Source organism: Etheostoma cragini, chromosome 23 (genome assembly GCF_013103735.1).
Source record: "Etheostoma cragini isolate CJK2018 chromosome 23, CSU_Ecrag_1.0, whole genome shotgun sequence".
In the NCBI taxonomy this organism is placed as follows: domain Eukaryota; kingdom Metazoa; phylum Chordata; class Actinopteri; order Perciformes; family Percidae; genus Etheostoma; species Etheostoma cragini.
The window spans coordinates 18953102-18971076 of NC_048429.1; the positions used below are offsets into that span (position 1 = coordinate 18953102).

The 17975-nt window shown below is 41.2% G+C and overlaps 1 protein-coding gene across 1 annotated transcript in view; it reads left to right on the forward strand.

The window, feature by feature from the left end:
* The window catches only part of efcab6 (EF-hand calcium binding domain 6), a 67925-nt gene that overhangs the window by 26920 nt on the left and 23030 nt on the right, over positions 1–17975 (forward strand). The window contains exons 5-13 of the mRNA XM_034864137.1: positions 5258–5394; positions 8546–8664; positions 10323–10456; positions 10840–10988; positions 11135–11236; positions 13231–13321; positions 15633–15894; positions 16147–16151; positions 16769–16914. Coding sequence (XP_034720028.1) covers positions 5258–5394; positions 8546–8664; positions 10323–10456; positions 10840–10988; positions 11135–11236; positions 13231–13321; positions 15633–15894; positions 16147–16151; positions 16769–16914 — 1145 coding nt within the window. The remainder of the gene's footprint in view (positions 1–5257; positions 5395–8545; positions 8665–10322; positions 10457–10839; positions 10989–11134; positions 11237–13230; positions 13322–15632; positions 15895–16146; positions 16152–16768; positions 16915–17975) is intronic.

Below are 17975 nucleotides of genomic sequence, written 5' to 3' on the forward strand. Positions count from 1 at the left end.
ATATATATATATATATATATATAGTTTTTCAGCACCCACTACGTTTTTTTCAATGTTTGTTTTTTGACATTTAACACTACCTAACACTTACTTAATAACTTGAGTTTTACAATTGTGTTTTAGAATTTATGTTCAATAAACCTCATTTATACGAAATGATACCCCGTGTTTGAGTTAGAAAGCAGAAATTAGAATCATTTAGACTAAAATGAAAGGATTGTATGTTGAAAGATAATCACTGACTGCAATATGTCAACTTTTACTTAATACCATTTCAAAACCACTTCAATTTTCTTCAATTTTCCTAATGCTATAAAATTGAATAAATTACGCATCAAAGTCAATCACGTTATTTTGGGTAATTACAATTGGGTAGTTAAAAAGAAGATTGATATAGGAAAGCTGGTCAAAATGAGGGTTAAAATGAGTTTGCGTTGAACCAATATGCTTTTAGATCAGCTATGAGGCCAACGTTTCACAGCATGCTCTGGGTCCGCCGGGGTCTTGCGGTCGGGGAAAAGGGTTACATTTCAAACCTGTGGCCGCCTTGCTCTCGTGAGGTCATCGTTGTCCACGTGTACATGACGTCAAAGTGGGTTGGGATCAAGTCGGACACAAATCTACCCAGCAGGCATTGGGAGCCGATTGCTCCCAATGCCTGCTGGGTGATTGATTCCACACAGACCAGGCTCATCTCGAACGAGCCTATTTGCAAACCTTCTTTATTCCGTCCGTAATGACAGACCAGCCTGCCATGGCAAATGCAAATGCAGTTAGCATCAGAACTAGTGGTGATCGGTGGCTATAAACAGTCAAAAATCCAGAAATTATGGACATAACGTGTGTCAAACTTGTATGTAACAGTTTGGATTGATTGCACAAGATCTTAAAAAACGGAAGATTTCCAGGATGAACACAAAACCTTCTGGGAGGGCACCTTTAACTGTTTTTTTTTTGTAAAGTTTGTTCCTTGAATTTTTGGGGTTGTGTCTGTTGTGGTCTGATATCATTTATCAGATATTTTGTAAGGCAGTTGCTCATCTATTGTACTAATTACTCACTCTGGAGAGTTTCAGCTAGGCTTGGATTTCTCCAAAAGTCTCCTAGCATGCAGAAAAGGAAACTAACTTTTATTTTCCAAACTCTGAAATTCAGTCGTGAATGGAAAATAATTTGTGATGGTGGTCACAGAGTAAAAATAGATTAAAAAAAAAAAACAGTGTCCCAGACCTCACCTCACTGTGAACAGTTTTCATTGGAACTACTTTTTACCAAATAAATAGTCTCAGTGTTTTAGAGTAGTAAAATTAGTGAGACAATGCCCCTCATTTATCACCCTAACATCAACCTAACAACCTAACAACAACAAAGCGCAGATATGAGCGCAGAAATCCTCTTACGACAGGCTTCACGTGGTATTCATGAAACGTTTGTATCCCACTGAGAATGATCGTACATTAATAAATGCAGCGGCTGGAAATGATCGTAATTTAAATATCACGCCCCAATATATTCTCGGTTTTGAGGCCTCGACATGGCCAGACGTAATCCGGCTAAGAATCGGCACTTTCCAGAGGTGGAGATTGAAACCCTGACATCTCAGTTTAATTTGCAGTAACCTGTGTACTATTTGGCAGCCTAAAAACTGGTATTAGGCTGTAGGAGGAATGTGGAGTTGAAAGAGATCACTTATGCGATCAACATGTTGCAATATTAAATTGGACTCCAGTTGAAGTTTATTTAATTTATATATCCTTGACATATGTATGCTATAGTTCTAATAGTAATGCTGCACATATACAGGCTTATATTGCAATCTTGTAATCTCTATATTTAAAAACAGACGGTAGCAGAGTTTACTTGTGTTTTTTTTTATTTTACTTTTATTTTATTTTTTTATTTTTTTTCATGAGTCACAGCCAGGCAACAGCTGTGAGGAAGAGCGCGTGGAAAAACAATCCGAAATATGTCAGTCAATGACAGAAAGATTGTTCACTTGTGGCCATTAACAACACTTTAAAAGTAAAGCAAAAACCGGGAGACTAAATTAATATGTTGTGCGTCGTCATGTTTCCTTTATTGAACATAACACTATACCTGTTGAAAGAGAGGAGTAACATCCTGTCTCCTTCATATGTGAAGTTGGGGTTAAAACAATGTTGCAGACTTTTTCTGACGTGTATAGTAGGGTCACGTTCAAATTGATAACTGCTGAGCTTAGCGTAGGAATCTGTGTCCTTTGTCTGTTTTAGGTCGTATGCACATCTCATAAATGAGTGCCAGTGTATCTGGAAAGAGATGCAGCCGTTTTTTTTTTTAAATGCCATAATTGAATCCCACAAACGAAATTACATTCACTTCCATTGCATAAGGGTAGAGAAAAATATCTCAGTGCCGGGACGAGTGAAACCAAAACTATCTGCATGGCTAGCTACCACCAGAGCTAAGGGTGAGAAAAATGTTCTTTCGCCATTTGCATGAACTGACCCTTTTAGCGTGCCTGAGCATACTCAATGATCAAATGGCTATCAGACCTGACTTTGGTCATGACTGAGATCATTGACTTAATCAGCTGAGAGGGTAACAAGCAGACATCGAGGATGGACGGGCATGCACACACAGGGCTTGCTGGATTAGCATGTAACAGGCCGGTGAACAAAAACAACAGAGCCTTCATTAATTAAGAACCGTGGGGCTGGGTGGGCAGACGGATGGGCGAGGGCTGCTGAGACACTCTGAGAGCGGCACAGCGCCAGGCCTCCAACCACGCCAACCAGAACCCAGCTGCCTAATGGAGCGCTGGCACTACCGACGGACGGGGGAGTGAGGAGAGCGAGGGGGGAACAGAGAAAAAGAAAGGGGTGGAAATTGGAGATAAAAAAACTAGATTATCAAGGAATTTGAAGAAGAAAAAAGGCAGAGGGAGACATGGGCTAAAAGACAAAAGGAGAAGAAAGGCAACAAAGTTTGCGAGGGAATTGAGAAGAGGAGGAAACAAAAGCAAGATAAAAGGAGAGGGGGAGTGTGTGTGCAGAGGAAGAGATGAGATGAAGATAGAGATTGGAGAGAGGAAATTGGATGATATCCCTCTGTCTCTGTTCATTAATACCGTATGATCTCCTCTCTCCCTCCTTTGTGATTTTAACACATTTCTAATTAGCACAGAATCCTCTAAGTTGGAGGGAGGGAGATCGGGGAGGATGGTGGTGTTGGTGGGGGGAAATCATATTTATATCTGTCTTTAATAAATTCACTTTCATTTGATCTTTTTTTAAATGCACAGGCTGCTGTGGAGCGCCTTTTCTTCTCCCACCACCCCCCCTCCCTCGACTCTGGCAGAATGAAAGGTGGTGTAAATGCGGGGCTAATTGTTATGCTTGTAAGGAAGCTTGAACAGTAGCTGTAAATTGTTAGATTACAGCAAATGGAGATTTTTAAAGTTTTGTCGCTGTAAAAAAAAAAAAAACTACCTCCCCTGTGATCCAAAAGAGAATAAAGACACAGGAATCTGGAAATATAGAAGACCAACCTAGTCTGGTGCATTGCAGGGAGGTCAGCATCTTGTATATATTTTTTGCTTGACTTTACTCCATCTGCTCTATTTCATGGCTGCGTGGAGACAATGTCAGGACATGAGGGAGGCTCCCCCCACGCCTCTCACTGAGAAACTTGGCAGCTCGTCTAATCAGAGTGCAATTAGACTGAAACTTCTCTGGGCGACAGAGGACTCTGATTACCCAAGAGTCACCGGGGGTATATTTAGTATCTCTGCTCTTGTTCTTCCGTTGTTAGCATGGCGCCCCGGAGCTACGGAGCCAGCTTTTGCATGGAAGGCAAGACGGGCTGGACTTGGCTGGGGCCACTCAGACTGACTTCAGTGACTGAGCTCTTACAATGTAATCCAGATCCAAAACCCTCCAGCTACCCAGAGCGTGAGGGTGTTCCAAATTACACATGTACGTAAATCTTTTTGGGCCTCCAGCTCTTTAGTGCTCTGCTGCTCTGATCCTAACTGCTCATTGTGTTTGTCAGAGTTAGACTCATATATTGGTTTGCTTCTAAGGCCATTATTGCACCCTCTGTTAAATGCAGCCTAGGAATTACGTGTGTACACTTTGGATGGTTCTGCAGCCCATGATTTGCCCGAAATGGGAGGATTTGGTACCAGTGCAGGAAGTCGTGTGTCCTTTAAATAGTGAGGCAGTCACATACCTGTATTTAACTAACCCTAACCCATTTTTAATTACTGTGAACACAATCGTACATATTGCATCAGCAAGTTGTAATTGGATAAATACATAGTCTAAATGATTTAACCTATTTTTCCTATTTCTGTCTTAAGTAATTGCTTGACATTTGGAAAAGAAATAAAAAGTTACATTTGAGTTGTTTTTAATTGGATTTGTAATGTCATACTATGATCTATAACAATTTTTAGCCCATGACCCTGTTTTTAGACTTCGATATTTTCATTTGCCCAGCAGTTAATGAGCTGTCAAGTTGTCACATGAATTTGATCATGACATACTTTTGGAATCTATTTTTACCAGCATATATACAAAGGTGTCTATAGAAATGATGATTTATATATAACTTTTAACATTAGCATTGACAATACTCACTACAGCTGAAACATCTCTAGTTGGATATCATGTCAACTCTGTAATTGAAGATTTCTAAATTAAAATACCTATATGTATATGTATGTAATATGTATTCTACTAATGTGTAGATATCATCAGTGGTAGAGCGGTTGCCTGCCAATAGGAAGGTTGGGGGTTCAATCCCTGGCCCTGCAGTTCCATGTCAAAGTGCCCTTGGGCAAGACGCTGAACCCCGAGTAGCCTTGTATGGCAGCCTCGGCCACATTGGCTGCCATACAATGGTGAATGGTTCCTGTACTATGTAAAAGCGCAATATAAACACAGCCCATTTCAGGCTGTTGTGAACTACAAACCTGTCTGTATGTGCTTTACTGACCCATAATTCCCCTTAGTACCCTCCCTCCTCCTCTTCTCTCCATTTCATCTGTCTACCAGCCAGCTTTGCATCTCCTCCTTGCTTCTCACCACATCAGCACTTTTGAGAATAGACCTGGGCTCCCACAGATCAAGGCAGGCGTGTCGATAATCATGTTCACCGAGATGAAAGCTCCAGCAAGCCGAGCCTCACAAGTCGCTTGGGTTGAGGAGTTCACAGGCTTCACTGAGGTGTAGTGTTGCAGTTGCTGTCAATCATTGTGTGTAAACCCCCGCAGATCGGAGGCAACCTGAGGGCCATGATCAGAGTGTTCAACCTGTTTGACTACAACAGAGAAGGACACATCCAGCAGCACGAGTTTCGCCGTATCCTGGACAACTATTGCATCCACCTGACAGACAAGGAGTTTCAAAGGTGGGGGTCCGTGGTATTCATCTGACACAGTTTGACACAACAGATTGCACATTGACGGCCCATACACACTGCACAGGAAGACAGGTTACTATACACTATTATGGAGTCAGGTGTATGTCAAATCTCCAGAGAGCGATAAAACTTGCTCATGAGCAGATACAAGAATGTACACACGCAGATATGGCTCTGTCAGACATATTCAACAACCCACTGATACACGCAGCTGCGAGTGTGAAACAAAACATAGGGAGATGCAAAGAAGGGCACCTGTTTGTGTAAAACTACAGAGTAAGCGCAAGCAATCTCTCCCACACAGATCTCCTTTGTCCACATTGATTGTCAGCTATCGTTACAGGAAGCAAGGAGATGTACCTGTCTAAATTAAAGGTCCCATGGCATGAAAATTTCACTTTAAGAAGTTTTTTTTTACATTAATATGAGTACCCCCAGCCTGCCTATGGTCCCCCAGTGGCTAGAAATGGACATACGTAGGTGTAAACCGAGCCCTGGGTATCCTGCTCTGCCTTTGAGAAAATGAAAGCTCAGATGGGTTTATCTGGAATCTTAGTCGTTATGAGGTATAAGGGGCAAGGTTACCTCGGTCAAGACCACACCCCCAGCCTCCACCTTGCCCCGCCCCCTGCTCCTCAAAAGCCAAGGCTGAATTTTATGAAAGAGACTTCAGATACAGTATTAGGGGACCACTAAGGTCTATATAAAAGAGACTTCAGATACAGTTTTAGGGGACCACTAAGGTCTATATAAAAGAGACTTCAGAGACAGTATTAGGGGACCACCAAGGTCTTTATAAAAGCATCCAAAGAGCACCATGTCAAGGGACCTTTAACAACATAGCGCTATCTCTTGTCTGTTCTGTTGTTGGCATATGTACAATACTTTTGAAATTGCTGTAAATCTTTCCAATGTACCCATATGTTGGGAAACAATCCGACCGGACTGTTTTGTGGTTTGAATCCTATCATCTACTGGCTTGACCCCCTTTGAGTTGATTCCAAGTCATACAAAGCAGGTTTCAGTTCACAATGTTGCAAAGGTTTATTGAGACACACACAAGGATATACATATTCTCTAACAATCACTCCATTCATTTAGATGAGGTCTAGTAAGATAAAAGAGTTTGGGGGGGTAGTTAAATATTTACTAGTTAAAAGTGCTCTGAGTGATGTCATGGGTGTTGTAGGCTATGACATTTGTTGTCACATACAGCAAACATCTCCTCACTATTTGCTAACTGCCTGTCCCCTGAACACACTGTAAAAAACATCTCCTCGCTATCTGCTAGCAGCCTATCACCTGAACACACTGTAAAAACATCTCCTCACTATCTGCTAGGTGCCCGCCCCCAAAATACACTACAATACACAATACACAATGCGAATGAGGAGGCTCGTCTTCAAGGCTTTCTGTTGGCCCTCCAGTTGGAACTCCCTCTAGCCAAAGTTGAACCCTCTAAAGCCCGAACTAATAAAGTCAAAATGTATATCAACAGAGGCTTTAACTAGTACAGAGAGATCTAGCTCAGTTGTAAACTAGTAACCAAATATCACATTGACTAGTTTACATGTTAGAGCTTTTAGTATGTATGTATGTATGTATGTATGTATGTATGTATGTTTGTGTGTATGCATGTATGCATGTATGTATGTATGTATGTATGTATGTATGTATGTATGTATGTATGTATGTATCTATGTAACTAGTTTGGACGTTTGCCATAGACTACTTAATGAGCTGTGACAAACATTTAGGGAGCCAGACTCACTTCCTGTCCCATGAACAGCATATAGGGCTTTATTACTGAGTCTACAACCATCATGAGAAATGTTTCCAGCCAACCAGCAAGGGTTTATAGAACAATTTTACACTGCACTTAAAGAATGTTTCTGCTCTATTACAATCTTTTGTATTTTTGCCATTATTGCTATCAGTAGCAATCGCATTGTATCCTCATCAAGTCAATTGTTGAAATCTGGGAAGGTTAGGTTATCAGATGGGCTGACCCAATACATGTCAACATTGCCCTGTTATTATTAGGTCATTAAACAATGACTAAGTAGTTAAAGGTAAATAATTTAGCAGCTAATAAGTCTGGTGAGTTGAAAAAAAATGACTCAAATCACTTTACTGGAATGCAGCCTTCAAAACAGAAAAAGGCAACACTTGACAATATCCAAAAACTCAAGATGATGTTTAGCCTCATATAAGGGTTGATATATTATCAATATACTGGCAAACCTTAAACTTAAGTGTAACATTTGAGTCGCTTAGCAATTTACTGAAAGAGAATTAGGTTTTAGCTCTGCTAAAATTAGAACTGCTCATTAACTTCCCTTCTACAAAAACTGTTTTTTGCTCTCTTTGACATGCATAAACATTATAACAAGTCTGAGCTCCAAATATGAATGTCTGAACACATACTGATATAAAAAAGTACATACTGTCATCCATCAGTACCGGTATTCCCTGTGATGGGAAGTTGTGTGTTGGCTGAGACAAGATCACTTGCGCTAACTTTGTGGTCAGCCATTGTTTTAGGATGAGAGAGCTAATTGACTTTTAAAACTTCAGGCCCTGCAGTCAAATCCACTCTAGAAACGCTCCTTAACTTTTTTGATGCAGCTCTAGAGGATTGTGTGTGACAGGTTCATTTTCAATGGCTTTAATTGGTTTAGCACTTAGGACTCTCTCTCTCTCTCTCTCTCTCTCTCTCTCTCTCTCTCTCTCTCTCTCTCTCTCTCTCTCTCTCTCTCTCTCTCACTCTCACACACACACACCCACACACACACACACCCACACATGGGCGGCTGTGGCTCAGTGGTATAGCGGTTGCCTGCCAATAGGATGGTTGGCAGTTTGATCGCTGTCCCTGCAGTCCCATGTGTAAGTGTCCTTGGGCAAGACACTGAACCCCAAGTTGACCCTGATGTGTGTGGGTCATTCTGATGAGCAGGTGGCAATATGTACATTACATTTTACACAGGCATAGACTTTATAAATACAGTCAATGGTTCATATAGCATGATTGGCATCTCATCATTGACATGGGTACTCTTGACATTATAGGTCCCCTGTGAAACTGTACCATTTATCTAAAAATAAACAACCAGCATCTGCTTGCTTTTTTCCCAAGGCTGTGGAATCACTACAGTCCCATCAACAGCTCCACTATTTCCTACGAATTGTTCCTGGACAAGCTAGGCTTTGATGACAGCCAAAACTTCAAGATTGCTCCAGTCTGCACTAAGCTGGGTATGGATACAGTGGAATTCAAATGTGAATTTTAGGACAATGCGATGAGAGATAGCAGCAGGGAACACAAAATGAGATGCTAACAAGTCTGCAGCCATGCTAGCTGCTCTGTGAAGCACACTTGTACTTTGGCACAGGGCTGTTTTTAGGTAAATGCTAATACTAATGTTACACTGGTTATCCAAACGTTATTGTCTTAAACTAGCTGTTTAGGGCTTTGGGTAAAGTTAAAGCACTGGGGGCAGTTTTTCAGAATAACCTGGTCCATAAATCATCCAAATATACATGAATTTAACCCATAAAATAAATCTCTACTACTAAACTCATGGTGACGTCTCGAATCCCCAACAACTTCTGTAATCTCATTTGCCACCAAGACAAAATCTTCTAAAATTACTAGAGGGGATTTTACTGAGGATTTTATTCGGAAATCTTGTGTGTTAACCTTTTTAGGCATCTAACCAAAAACCCATTCAATAAAAAAAAAAAAAACTTAGCGACGACGGAACTGGAAGTGCACAAATGCTAACTTATTTCTGGGTTTAGGAATAATTTCTGCAGCACTGTATTGTTAGCTTGATTATGGCACTGGATTAAGGATCATGGGATTCATTAATTACAATTCAGATTAAACATGATCCTCTGTAAAATCACAAGGTAGAGGGCTAAGCAGTGAGGCAAACCGCAGCGCAGGTATGCGGCATTACTTCTTCTAAAATTGTCTGCGCTTTGAAAGGTTAGCAGTAACGTAGTCTTGCTTTGCCAGACCTTCCTCCACAGCGCTGTAGAAGAGGGTCTGGCTTGTCCATACAGCATTCCGAGATGGGAGAAAAACATGCTCTGGTATATTGCCGTTGCTTTAAACCAATCACAATTGTCTTGGGTGGTGCTAAGTGCTAGGCGAAACCATGGTACCGCTGCAAAACAGCCTCGGGAAGGAGCTTGTTTTGGTGGAACATGTGTATGTTAAAAGTAGTTTTAGTTGCGCAACACAAAACTACGATTGGACAGATAGTCTAGCTAGCTGTCTGGACTTACCCTGCAGAGATCTGAGGACCAGGTAACCATAGTCCTCAGAAATCCTCCAGAGGTTAGAACGCCAACCCAAAGAAAGAGGTAGGGAACAAACATCTGGCCGAAAAGAGGGACGGAACTTCCTGTGACAACGGAGCATTCCCAGAACTGGAACGTTGTGGAGATAGACTAGTGGCAACGTGGTCAAAGTTGAAATAATTTGAACTTTTGACGCCAAGGGTAGCGTTTTCTCAGAGTTGCTCTCCCCATAAGAAAACAAAACGTGGCTCATGTGTAGGCAGCTTAAGGGGAACATAGAGCCTGAACATAGAAATGGATCCAATAGTTGTTGAGACATTTGACAAAAAATCTCAAATGTCAGTCTCAGTTTGGTGCTAGAGAAAGCTTTGGAGGATCACCAAAGTCATTAGAATTCATCCTCTTCTCACCATGGGTATCTGTACCAAATTTTAAAACAATCCAAGTGAGTAGTTTTGGAGATAGTTAACACTGCCATCATTCTTTACCAAAAACCTACATATGATTAAAATGATTCACAATCCAATTGTAATTTTAACTATCTTGACCATGTTTCTGAAGTAAACACTGTAATCAAGAGTTATTGAAGAGCTTCTGTTGCATAGAAATGTGCTGCCGAGGCACAACGCCACCTGAGAAAGTTAAACGGAGGAAGCAGAGAACAGAATCTTGTTCCAGTCTACATGATGCTCCATCGGTCCTACATCCTGGGGAGTTGCAGATTCTCTTCTACAACAAGGTACTGCATAGCCTTGTCTGAATGACTTTGTTTGTTTTATTCCCCCTGTTTGCGTGTCACCATCTGGCCTTCTCCCCTGCATTATCCTGCTTAAAGACGGAGGGCTAAATTGGCTCTAAGTGGCATGTCAGGATTCAAACGGCAGAGGGAACACTTCTAATTAAAATGTTTGTCCAGAAAAATGGCTTCCTGAGTTTGTGTGTTAATCACGGCTAATTTGGAAAGGCGCCAGAGTAGGGGATGGCTCTTCTGTCTCATCCTAGAGCCGCACTGGGATGCTCTCCATGGCAACCAAAACCAGAGATGACTCATTTATTAAGGAGAGAAAAAAAGCAAGAGAGAGGTCTGTCCCTAAAATATCGGTTTGTTCTTCTGCCTATCAGATGTGTGTGAACTCTACCCCGGTGTGGCAAGCGCTGCAGGCCTTTGACACCACCAACTCTGGCCTGGTAAAACAGGATGTCCTCAGGGCCATTCTCAGCAGCTTCATATTTCCCATGAACCCTCACACCTTCCAGAAGCTGACCAACCAGTAGGGGGAGCCATATTTAATTAATTCATAATCTTTTTTCTTCCTTCTGTCTACCAACCTCCATGCCCTTTTCTCTTTAAATCTTAAAATCCAGCTATTTTCTATTCTGTGTAAAATAATTTTCATGGATGTGTGTGTATTTTCAGTTATGGTGTGAGGGAAACAGGGCCAGTGAGGTGGAAACACTTCTTGGGCCACTTCAAGAGCCTGGTCAAAGATGAGGGGGACACGAATCTTCAGACCAACAGGTCAGTTGGAAGTAATAGCTTTAGACCTTTGTATAAACAATGGAACCCACACATGTGGTGAGGTCGTAGCATAATCGTTGCATGGGATCACACAGGGCCTCGTGCCTCTGGGGGCCTCGCGCCTGCCTGGTTTGCACCATACAGTTTATTTTCACTCTCTCACTTTTTTTTTTTTACATTCCTTTTATAAGTTCTGTTTGTGATCTAAAACAATTTTAATTCTTTTTTCATTTAAGATGTTTTGCCGATGCAATGGTTATAATGAACCGAAAAACAGCTGCAAAACTGCGAGTGAGGAAGAAGGAGACAGGAGAAACAATGTCAGTTACACAAGAGCGTGCCCTATTTCACAAACACTTTGTCACTCCCCGATGTGAGTCGAGTGCAGATTTGATTTGCGCATGCTTAACAAGTTACGGATTTTCAGTGGTCAAATTATTCAATATACTGTAGGAATTGTGTCAGCCTAGTTCCGTGCTTATGTTCAGTTTGCTCCTTATCTTGGCCGGTTTGTACGGTGTGAGCAGGAAAGTCGCAGGTTCTGGCCGTGCAGAACAGATGAAACTGTGTGTGTGAGATTCCAAACTATGTTTATAGGATTAATAAACACACATAGCTGTCTGCCCAGTTTTGGGTGGGATTTATTCTTCATGCATAAATTCAGTACTAAAAAGGATGGCCTCAGGGTTTTAAAATCCTGAGTTTTGAAACTGAGAGAGAAAGAAACATGTAAATGAATGATTGTTTGCTAGACAACATGATTAAAAGTCTTTTTCCAGTGGAGATAACATTACATATTTCTCTCTCTCTCTCTCTCTCTCCCTCTCTCTGTGTCACAGACACAGACCTTGCGCCTTAGCTGTCGATCTCCCTCAATCTTACTTACCAGTGACTTGCAGAACTGCAGCTCTCCCCCATTTCAAAAATCCTCTCTTTCCGCCACCTTATTGTTAGCTGACATTTGAAATTAAACTCCCACTGAGATGTTATCAGATGCATTTTACACCCACTTACCACCCCACCCTGCACAGTACTCAATATTGACCTTAACCCAAACAATGCAGAATTCAACAGTAACATGAATGTAAATCTGAGGGATTTTGGGCGGTACATTTCCTTTTTACAATGTCCATGCTACCTTATTGTTTGTCTGCTGGATTTTGTCTCTGAGTCCATCACACATTGGCCAGTCCCTTAATTTTACACTGTGGCTAACCAGAATGCATGTCTAAAAGTATTTTGGGCAAGAGACTGAACCCCAAATTGCTACCAATGGCTCTGCCCCCAGTATAAATGTGTACAGGTATGTGTGAATGGGTGTACACTGGCTTGTGTTAAAGTGCAAGTGAAGAACAGTAACACAACGTAGAAATGACTCAAGTTATTGGTTTCATTTGAAGCAGGAAGTTTATATCAAATCCCAGTTATGGGATAACCCTGCAGGATTGGTCTGCTCTGTATTCTCTCTGCACAAGAGGCCATTGGATAGGCCTTCAACCAATCAGAGCAACGATCCGGGTGACGTAGAAGCGACAGCTACAGACACAACGGGCTGCTGAGCTTCGGTGGTGTTCTGTGGCCGCTGTTGAATGTAAACAAGAAGCTAATGGTTGCTTCTTAATCGTCATGGTTTTCAAACCCGCCAATAGCGCGGCAGTTTGTGATTGGTTCCCATAAAATTGTGAACTGAAACAGGGGATTTATAAGTGCATGTTTCCAGAGCAAGGTTTACCCAGTCTAGGTGTGCTCTTGACCAGTTTTCAAATAAAATCCTGAGTCCTCTTCATCCAAGATTGAGACAAGCGAGCAGAGCAAAAATGTGGTCGATTCCAAGACGAGACCAAAAAGTGGACTTAAGACCAAGGCCGGTCTCGAATACACTGATGGGTGAAGGTGCTATGGCAAGTTGAAGCAATGGTTACTGGTTGAAGAAAGTTGTTAACTAACGGCCACTAATGCCCTGCTTCTGTATTATCATCTATCTCCTGTCTCAGGGCTTTGGAGAAGCCTGTCCTAGAAGAAGACAACTTGGATGTCCAGGACGTTCACCCTCGACTGAAAGAGATTTCCCACTTGCTGGACACGGTAGAAGTCAGTACGGGGGAAGTAAATAATAGACTTTAATTAAGTAGTGAATCTCCTACTTGTACAAACGATGCACCAAAACGCTGTCAAACCTCCCCCTTATTTGCCCAGCCCTTGCAAAAAAATAGGTTGTAACAGACGAGACGGAAGTGATTGGGAATGTGATGAGACAGTACACAAGGGAGTAATCGCAGCAGATTGCTAAAAGACAAAGGCACATGCTCAGGTGTATGCTTTAAATATAAATGCCAGAAAGCTTTACAGATGAGCCAATCATCATCCACAGCTTTTTGATGGCCATAAACATGATTAGATGATTGCATATGGCCACTGGTTAGCCACTCAGTCACTAGCCATATGTTCGTCTGACAGCCGTCCCCTTCAACACGCCTCCGCATCCGGTTCTGCCTCTTTAATTTCAAATCAGTCTACTTCAGCTGAATGAAACTTTGGAGTTTGACTAAAGTTTAGGGGAAGGGGGGTTGCATCTCCATTAATTCACAGTTATGTTTGATGTTGCTGCCGCCACTCACAAAACAACGGTTGGCTTCCAAGTTTGAGGAAGTTGTGTGTGTGTGTGTGTATGTGTGTGTGAAGCCTCTCCCAGATATGAATCACACATATCTATCTGCCAAAATATCCTCCTTTTAATGGCATGGGAGAGAAAAAAAAATCCATCCATCAACTGTTTTAACAATCTATTCAACGGGTGGGAGATCAAACAAAAGTGTCCTCACACCGCCAGCCAATAATGAGGGATTTCACTCAGGCAGGTTCTAAGCCAACTATGGTTTTTAGACTCTCTCTAGGGAAGCATTCAACAGCTCGGAAAACTTGCTATGATTCACTGTGTAACATAGACATCAGAAGGACGTGCTGTTGTGCCATTTCACAGTAGTACTATCATAATTTTGCAGTGCTTCTTATAAGGTATGATGTATCATAACCATAAGAAGGAGTGAACACAACACCGTTAACATTTATATTGGTATTATAATCCAATATAATAGCCCTTTAATATAAGTGTTTGGATTGATTTTTTGGGGGGCTTTTCCCTTTATTTGATCGTGACAGTGAATAGAGAGGAAATGGGGAGAGAAAGAGAGGGGATGACAAGCACCAAAGAGCTGCAGGTCAGATTCAAACCAGGGCCGCTGCTAAGGACTCAGCCTACATCGGGCGCACACTCTTACTGGGTGAGCTAGAGGAAGCCCTTTGATTTGGATTTAAGTTCTAATTTCATTGACATTCCTCTGGAGATTAATACTTGTAGATCTTTTTGTTTTTAAAAACTATCTAAATCATACAGTGCCATTGTAAAAAATAAATTAGCCACGTAACCCCTTGAGGACACAATTTAAGGTGGAGCATCAGGATAAAGTTATTTATTAGTTGAAAAAAAAAGTGAAAAGGCAAAGGAGCATTTAACTGTTGATTTCAGAATTTGAGTGTCAATATTACAAATGAAGATTAGAAGCTTTAAACTGTTCAACACGGCTCTTATGGTAGTGGAAACTGTTTTGATTAAAAACAAGCATTATGCATTGGATATATTGCTGTGCATTGTTATTGCTTGCTGCCATGCGTAGACTTACCTTTGCAAGGAATTGATTCCCCTCGAGTAATTCATGCGACCCCTTGATCTGGGAAACCATTACTCTTGGCCATTCCTAATACAGAGGATACTGAGGCTTTTAATAGATTTTTCTTCAGAAGACTTTTCTATTTTTTTGGAACAGATTTTTTAACAACAGTTAAACTCCTTGTTTGCTAATGACTTTAATAGCCTTTCAACTGTTGGTAAGACTTAAAGAGTCAATCATATTTGGAATAAATCAACAGGACTTTTAATTCTGGAGCCCGGACCCTGCTTGGATTAAAGGGTTGGTTAAGAATTTTGGACACAAGACCGTATTTCCAAGTCATTTATTTGCCTTTGGTGTACTGTGGAGTGGGCAAGACTTTTTTTAATGGCAGGCTAGCAGATACTGTTGGCTTGCACTAGCCTAACACCAGTGAACTCTACAACTGGAAGGACTGGATAAAAAGTGTTGAAAACTTTCTCCACTGATAAAAAACACACTGACTAACTTGTAAATAAGTTCTTATGTCCAAAAGTCTTAACCATGCCTTTAACTTTCCCTCTTGGCCATCTATGACATGGTGATCAGTTTTTAATCAGTACTTGGGACCCACATTTGCCCTAACACAGCCCATGATGATACCTCCCTGCTATGATAACTGCCCTTAAGATGTCCCTGTGAAACTATACAATTTGAAAAAGAATGCTCACATAGCTTTTTCTTTCCAAAAGGAGGCAGGTTGGATCAACAGAGCAGACCTGCAACATTTACTGGAGAGAGCAGGTGGGACCCAGGCCCATACCCACTCCCAGATCACAGAGCTGCTCAACACACTGGACCCAGAACACACCGGGGTCATCCAGCTGGCCAGCCTGGAGAAGCTCAACCCTAGCATCACCTCTGCTCCACCACCACCACCCTCCCCTGCAAACACCGCTGAGACCCTGGGTGTCCCTGAGGTAACTGAACACACTACTCATTTAACCTTTTGCTAGCAGGGGTGTGTGTGTGTGTTAGGGCTGCACAATATGTAGTTTTTATTGTCATCGGAACATCAACTGCCACATGTGAAAGGCTATGATATATCGCAAAAGAAACATGTTCTGTGTTAGTTGAAAGAAAACATCAGTTGAAAACATTTTACATTTTTAAAAGAAACCAAGCATGTGTGCGTGAGTGCGCGCTAATGGTTTGAGAAAATTAAGGCCATAAATGTGCACTATATTTTATATTTTTTCTTAGGTGAAGCAAAAAATGCCAGATTATAGATAGATAGATAGATAGATAGATGGATAGATATAATGTATGGATAGATGGATAGATGGATAGATAGATAGATGATTTATGGTTAATAGATGGATAGATGATAGATGGATAGATGGATAGATGGATAGATAGATGATAGATGATATATGGATGATAGATGGATAGTTAGATATACATACTGTACATACATACACACTTTTGAAAACATATGGTGACAAACTGTCTGCTTCATGGTGAGCAGTGAGTGAGATGAAATATCAGCCATAGCATTTGGCGAGGATCTGTGCCAATCAAAGATTTTCTTAGGTCTGTAGGATACCATTTGTGGGCCTGGCGTCTGCAACACCACAACACTTGATTCGACACATATTCTCCCTTTTACTAATATATAATTTAATAATAAGTTATTAATAAAACTGTGATTTTTATATTGCACTAGTCCATATTGCGATTTTGATAAAATTGTGATTAATTGTGCAGCCCTAGCATACAGCATGAGATCAAACAGAGACAGAAATCAAATTATTGAGGCCCAGTTGCATAAGTGTTGTTTGCTGAATGCCTGTGTGTACCTATGTACCTATACCTATGTATCAAGGTGGACAAGACGTGTGAGCTGCCCAGGTCAGTGCTGGCAGCTCTGAAGCTGTGTGATCCTCAGCACACTGGATACGTCACCCAGGAAGAACTGAAGAAGGTCCTCAGCCGCCACAGCATGCCCTTATCAGACACACACTTCAACAAGTAAGAAACACACCCAGACACACACACGCAGCAATCAAATCAAGATGGTAGTATTTAGAAATACATCAAAAGCAAAGCTGTGACCTCAAGAAGAAGAAAGCGGGCTGACATGCCAACAGTTGTGGTTTTATATCTCGGTTTGTGTACAGGCTTAACAACCAAGGTACTGGGTTTTAATGAATAAACTTCAGAGGTGTTTAACAGCAACAACAACAAAATATTTCCCAAAATGTCAAAATATTTTCCTTCACCTTTTTATTTGCTAAAAATATTTTCGAACATACTAGCGATTTACAGCAGCTCACGGACCGTCACTGCCTTCATTTGTATTCAATAACGCAAAGTTATATGCAGGCAAACAAACAACCTAGAAGACCAAGGGGGAGCTAAGAGAGAGAGAGAAAGAGAGAGAAAGCTAAGAGAGAGAGAGAGAGAGATTTGTCCCAAATATGAACCAAATATTTCCAAAAATTTGAAAAACATATACCAGGCTATACTACCTACACTGAGGAAAGAAAGATTCCTTTTTCATTAGAGGAAGGTATGAGGACGGCATGGCTGGCAGCTAAATATGTCTTCTCGGCGGCCAATGCATGCTGGGTAGATTTGTGTCAGACTTGATCACAACGTGCTCTGATGTCATGCACAAGCAGGCAACGATAACCTCACAAGATAGAGGCGGTCACAGTTTGCGCTTGATCAACTGCAAGACCCAGGTGGACCCAGAGCATGCTGGGAAATGTCTGGCTCTCAGCTGATCTAACGACTGATTGGTTCAGAATAGACTCAACATGATTATATATAATTTAAAGTTTTTATTGATTTTGAATCAGAGGGATTTTAACTGTTGTTGGTCTGATTTGAAGGCTTATTCTGTACAGAACACATGTTGTGTGGCTGATGGAACATTAGAACTCAGAGAGACTAAATGTGTTCAGATCACAGACCATACACAGTATGATTTTAATTACCTTCAGCAGATTGTATTACAGTATTTCTGAGTTGCTAAAACACATTTTTTGAAAATTTCTCTCGCTTTCCCAAAACCTTAAACACAAATC